Below are 5,954 nucleotides of genomic sequence, written 5' to 3'. Positions count from 1 at the left end.
GGGGAGAGGGAGGGGGTGAGGCGGTACCGCATATGATTTTTGTTCACATAAGAGAGAGAGAGAGAGAGAGAGAGAGAGGGAGAGGCGGTACTGCTTCTTGTATTCCAGCCTCCCAGTTTCGGAGAGAGAGATGATATCTTCAGGGCCGTCCTTCTACGGCATCTGCACCTATGCGGCTGGAATTGCTGGTAACAGCTCCTCTCTCTCACTCTCTCCCCCCTTCTCTCTCGAATTTATGTTTATATATATATATGCATCACAAACGCACATTTTTCTGCTCTTGGACTTAGCTCTGGTGTTTCCTTATCTCGTAATGGATCTTGTAATCGATCTGGTAGTCGATTGTGATTTTTCATCAGTTGACTGCCAAGTTTCGGAATCAAGGAAGATTATCAAATTTTTGATATTAAGCGTTTGATGTTGTTGATTTTAACAAGGACAAACTTAAAGAAAAGAGAAGGTAGAAATACCGTGCCGTTAGGATACCTATTATTAACAAACTCTGTTGATTTCTCCATTTGATTCTGGCCGATGCTTATGGGATTAATAACAGAGGATTGTTGTAGACTTTGAACTAGCTATGGAACCGGATAATTTTGGAGATTTTTTTCAAGCCTTCTGATTGAAGCAATGAAGAAAGATGGGTGGAATTTTCTTTCTTAGTTTGCTCATGGGATTCAATCACATATTATACATCAATACGTGAGAACATGGTATCTTTGGAATGTTATGTTACCTTTAAATTTGATCAGCTGGATATATATATATATATATAAAGGTAGTTTAGCATTTTATATATTATCCTTATACTATCAGACAAGGTAAGGTGGCATTGTACATGTGATCTGCAAGACTATGTGCCATAAGCTGGTTGACCATGTTTGGCAATAGATGCAAATGCCTTATCTCCAATAAGCCCTTCCCTGGCCTGTTAGTAAATGAAGGAATGTAACATTGTAGCAAGTTCCATAGTAATAAGTCCTTTCCTTTTTGATGTTATTATGATAGCCACATTTATGAAAAATTATGACCAAATCATATCCTTTATGTTTGCAGGGAACCTCTTTGCACTTGTTTTGTTTGTCTCACCGATGTAAGTCCACCCTTGGCATTCCTTTCTTGGTTCCACCATCCAGAACCATCTCATCAATGCATCCCTCTATGTTTGATTTCTTTCAGACCTACGTTCCAAAGAATTGTCAGAAACAAATCAACAGAGCAATTCTCAGGGTTACCCTATGTGTATTCCCTCTTGAGCTGCTTGATCTGCATGTGGTATGGCCTTCCATGCGTGTCCTATGGCGTAATCTTGGTTGCCACAGTCAATTCCATTGGTGCTGTTTTTCAGCTGGTCTATGTGGCCCTCTTCATTACATATGCAGATACTACAAGAAGGGTAGCTTCATCCCCTTTGGTTTTTAGATCCCCTTTGTATCATGTTTGTGTCATCTATTATTTTTCTCTGATTTGTTGTGCAGCTGAAGATGTCTGGATTGCTGATAGCAGTTCTCTGTGTTTGTTCTCTCATCATATATGTCAGCCTTGAGTTGTTCGACCACCAATCACGGCGAACTTTTGTTGGATATCTTAGCATTGCTTCTCTCATTTCGATGTTTGCATCCCCTTTATTTATTATTGTATGTTTTCTCCCAATTCTTCGAGATGGAATTTATACATGAAGTGTCAAAACCCCATTACATCCAGTGCTTATAGATTAGTGGTAATGTTTAGGCTTAACAGGCTTCTTTTCATGCTTTTGATCATCAGAATTTGGTGATACGGACAAGGAGTGTCGAGTTCATGCCTTTCTATCTATCCCTGGCAACCTTCTTGATGAGTGTATCATTCTTTGCATATGGGTTGCTGTTGCATGACTTTTTCGTATATGTAAGAATTCTGCTAAAGATTATCATTTTACCGGTGGTATTGTTTATTTTGCACTAATCAGAGTTCTAATATAATAGAAGATATTGTTCTCAGCCCAATATTTTTTTTAAAACTTTTGTGAATTCCAGGTTCCAAACGGGATTGGAACAGTCTTGGGAGTCATACAATTGTTTCTATATGCATACTATTGCAGGAAACCAAGAGAAGAATCTAGGCTTCCATTGCTGGGGTCACATGGATGACTCTGCTCTCAAAGAGGTCACGTGTATGATTCATTGTTTCCTTGTAATTCTTTCATAATTTTGTTGTGGGAATCATGTATTATATATTCCAGTGTCATATAAATATATTGAAGTTGTGTACTAGCAGTCTATATCTTGATATCAATTCCTGTAACTTTTTTCTTATGTATGTGCACATTTCCTATATATGGGGCATCGAGTATCCTTGCTTTAGTAGATTATTCAAATATATTGGAAGGAGTTCCAGGTTTATCAACCAAGCTAGTCATTTTTGAATTACATGAACCAAGAATGTGCTCAAATAGCGTTGAACTGAATGACAGAGAACACTAATATGCTTTTTTTATTGTTGTTGAATTCCCTAACTGCTTCATCTGTAAATTTATTTATTGTTTCCTTTCCATTTTATAAATCTTACACGCATACGTATTTGTTTACATCCACGTATATTCGTTGTGTTCTATTATCGTTTTCTGTTAGTGGAAATTGTCAGCTATTTCTCTAAAACCAAATTACAAAATGTTACCCAGTGTAAAAGGGTTCAAAAACATGCATATACATGATGCTAAACAGTATAATTCCTGATCTACTAAGAATAGCAGCATAGTTACTGAAAGCAAGGGCCATGATGATGCTGACAGGAAGGTTGATGTGCATGGTTTTTGCATTTCTAGTTGCGTTTCTTCTTGAAATGCTAATATAATGATAGAGAAGAAACATGTTTTATTTTGAATTATACTTTATTTTCTGATCTTTCATTTAGGTAATTCTTAGGATTTGTCTTAGACTCCTATTTTAATTAAAATTGGTCTCGTAAAATCTGACTTTAGGGACATATTGGTTCAGGTAAGTCATCAAGTCATTAAGATTTGATTTTTTTATTATTTTAGGTGTTTTTCCATGAAGGATTTTTTAGACTTCTGGATTTTGCATTTCAAGAAATATTTTAGGCATCCATATTGAGATAGGTTACTTGGTTGTGGAGAGTCTAGTTTACCTGTCGTGAAAAAAGTCTGTAAAAGGACATTAAGGCTGGCCACTCGAAGCATGCTACATCATTTGTTATGAAAAAAAGGGTTTCTTTTGGCCAGAGTTGGTCCTTATACACCCTCCCCCTCTCTCTTCCTGATCTCTATTCTAGATCTCTACTTATAGTATACGAATTTTTGCATGCACTTTGCTGAGTTTGAGTTATAGAACCGACTAGGACCCTCTTGTCTAGCTTGAAATCCTCTAGAAATTCTTCCTGATGAAGAAGAATCATTCTTAAGAAAGCTTAAACTTATCGATCTTCATCTATAAAGCCAACTCCATGGTTTTAGGCATCACTACTAAGTTGCAAGCCTTTTATCAACAACCAGCATCAGCATTCAAGATATTAGCAGTATCTAATTCCCTTATTCTTCATAGGAGCTGATGGAATGTTTTGAACCCCCTCTAAGTGAGCCATGTCTCTAATCTGTTGTTCGCATGTTGTGACTTCTTGTTATTTGCTTATTTTGTTCCCTACTCATTATTCCTCTTGTAATACTTAGGCATCGATTTAGGACAAGTGGTTGCTAATTTGTTCCCTACCTTCATGCTTGAAGCATTCAATTTTCTTCTATTCTAACATGAAGTTTTCTTTGAAATATCCTTGCTTTGTCATCTAGCGAATTGCATAGAAATGAAACAGTTTTGCTTCATTTTTTGGATATTCAAGACTAGCACATGCTGTGTAGGTTTTCAACTTAACTTGTAACTACTTTTTTCTTCATCAATTCGACAATAAATAGTGAGTTAGTATGCCACATGTACTTCTCTACTACCATCCTGCCTTGTCAAATGGTAACCAACTGTTAAAAAAAAAATGCTACTTCCTGTAAGGTGTAAATAGTTTTCATTCAACTGCGACTTTCTCTTCATGTCTCATTATTGGAGGCAACCTTCCTCTAAGCACTGGATTCTTTGTACTTGTCCACCAAAATAAGCTTGCAGTCATTCGATCCATTACCAATTGTGGGCTTTCCTTTTTAAATTTATTAAGTAATAACACCCAGAATAATCTTGTAGAGATATAATTTCATCCTGTAAATAATCCAGGTAAACCTTTTTCAGAAAAAAGTCAAAGATGGCATCGGCATTTACTATTTTTTCTCTCTCATAATAGTGGTGTATTCCCCCCTTCCCTTGGTATCGAGGTTGTAAAATCCTGATAGGGTAGTCGACTGTTATAACATATATACCTTCTTTGTAGTTTTGGTTTGAAGAGTTGCATCATGCTAGTATATAGAAAGGCTCCATACTGTATTATCACGTTATTAAGATTAAAACAAGGTACATTATGGAATCCTAATTCAGCATTGCTTTAATATTTTGGATGGTGTTCTAATGATGAAAAGAAATGTTCTACCATGCATGCGAGCACCTAGCTGACTCATAATTGTTCAAGATGAACAACAATGTTGGTACAGATCTCCAATCACCCAAACTCATGCGCCATACATGACAAAGAATGATTACTGAACACGTTAAACACAAACTTTTTTTTATTTACTTAAAGAAGGTTAAATTTTATTTCAGGAAGTTATATGCAGAAAAAGAACATTAGTCTCTAAGAACTAGGATCTATTTTGTTCTACACCGGGTGCAGTTTCCTTTAATATATAATTGTCCATGACAATTTAGAGCATTTCGAATCTCTGGAAAATATGTAGAACTTGTGGTTGTTGTCTAGCTTGTGCTATTGACATCAACTCTTCCAGTTGCATCCAACAATGATCTGCAGGTGCAAGAACCAAATGGCTCAAGATGAGAAATTTGTGTCAGTCTCCCTTCTCCATGCTCTCTTATGCTATTCTCTTCACTATCTTTTCATTAATATAATTTGAGATGTTTTTGAAGGAGAGAGAGCTTCGTAGGCCGTAGCACTATATGTTCCAGTTGATTATTATAAACTTGCAGCACTTTAAACCAAGTGGATTGGTCTGCTTTTTAGCTAAATGCCATTGTGAGAACCCAAAGAAACACTTTGACACCTTGTCTCTGTCACGCCCCGGACCCGGATCCGTGACACGGCCGTGCTATTGCCGACTATCGCCCACAGTAGCACGCAGCCTCATACAGGGTAACAGGTAGCCAAAAGGATTCAAACTTATATATATATATATTAAAAGTTTTGCAGTACAACCTTCAAGTTTGAAACCAAAAATACAGAACTTCTATGCTATTCAAATGTACAAAAGTATATAAGCTTCTCCAAAAATACGAAGCTCTGTGACAAAATAAAAACATATCTGGTGGCGATCACTGATGAGGATCTGAAAGAAAACGAAGCATAAACAGATGTGAGCTACACGGCTCAGTAAGTAATCCTGCATAATCCTACCGGATCAACCAGTAGGCTAAACATGTAAATCAGGGTTTGAGAAGCTGACATGCATGTTTATCTAATAATCATCATGGTATAATATGTATGCAATTTAAACAAGGTAGTAGTGCAAATCACAAAATTTTCATAATATATGCATATGAAACCGTGCCCCCGGCATGCCGTGGTCTTTTTTTCTCTCGGATGCTACTGCGAAGTCAGACTCGACCACTGGCGGGGCCAGCTCAGTTACTATTCAGCCACTGGCGGGGCAGGCTCAGTTACTATTCAGCCACTGGCGGGGCAAGCTCAGTTACTATTCAGCCACTGGCGGGGCAGGCCCAATTCCGATTCAGCCACTGGCGGGGCAGGCTCAGTTACTATTCAGCCACTGGCGGGGCAGCTCAGTTACTATTCAGCCACTGGCGGGGCAAGCTCAGTTACTATTCAGCCACTGGCGGCTCAGTCATTCTCAG

At 37.7% G+C, this 5,954-nt stretch overlaps 1 protein-coding gene across 1 annotated transcript; it reads left to right on the top strand.

Moving 5' to 3' along the window:
* Positions 1-2,381, top strand: LOC103709307 (bidirectional sugar transporter SWEET2a-like). The gene is made up of 6 exons (XM_008794598.2): positions 1-188; positions 1,057-1,093; positions 1,180-1,396; positions 1,479-1,637; positions 1,768-1,887; positions 2,016-2,381. The coding sequence occupies exons 1-6, from the start codon at positions 131-133 to the stop codon at positions 2,127-2,129; spliced, it is 705 nt and encodes a 234-aa protein (XP_008792820.2). The 5' UTR covers positions 1-130; the 3' UTR covers positions 2,130-2,381.
* The last annotated feature ends 3,573 nt before the right edge of the window (positions 2,382-5,954 follow it).

Source organism: Phoenix dactylifera, chromosome 11 (genome assembly GCF_009389715.1).
Source record: "Phoenix dactylifera cultivar Barhee BC4 chromosome 11, palm_55x_up_171113_PBpolish2nd_filt_p, whole genome shotgun sequence".
In the NCBI taxonomy this organism is placed as follows: domain Eukaryota; kingdom Viridiplantae; phylum Streptophyta; class Magnoliopsida; order Arecales; family Arecaceae; genus Phoenix; species Phoenix dactylifera.
Note: the sequence above shows the minus strand (reverse complement) of the source record. Positions and strands in the feature narration are given on the sequence as shown.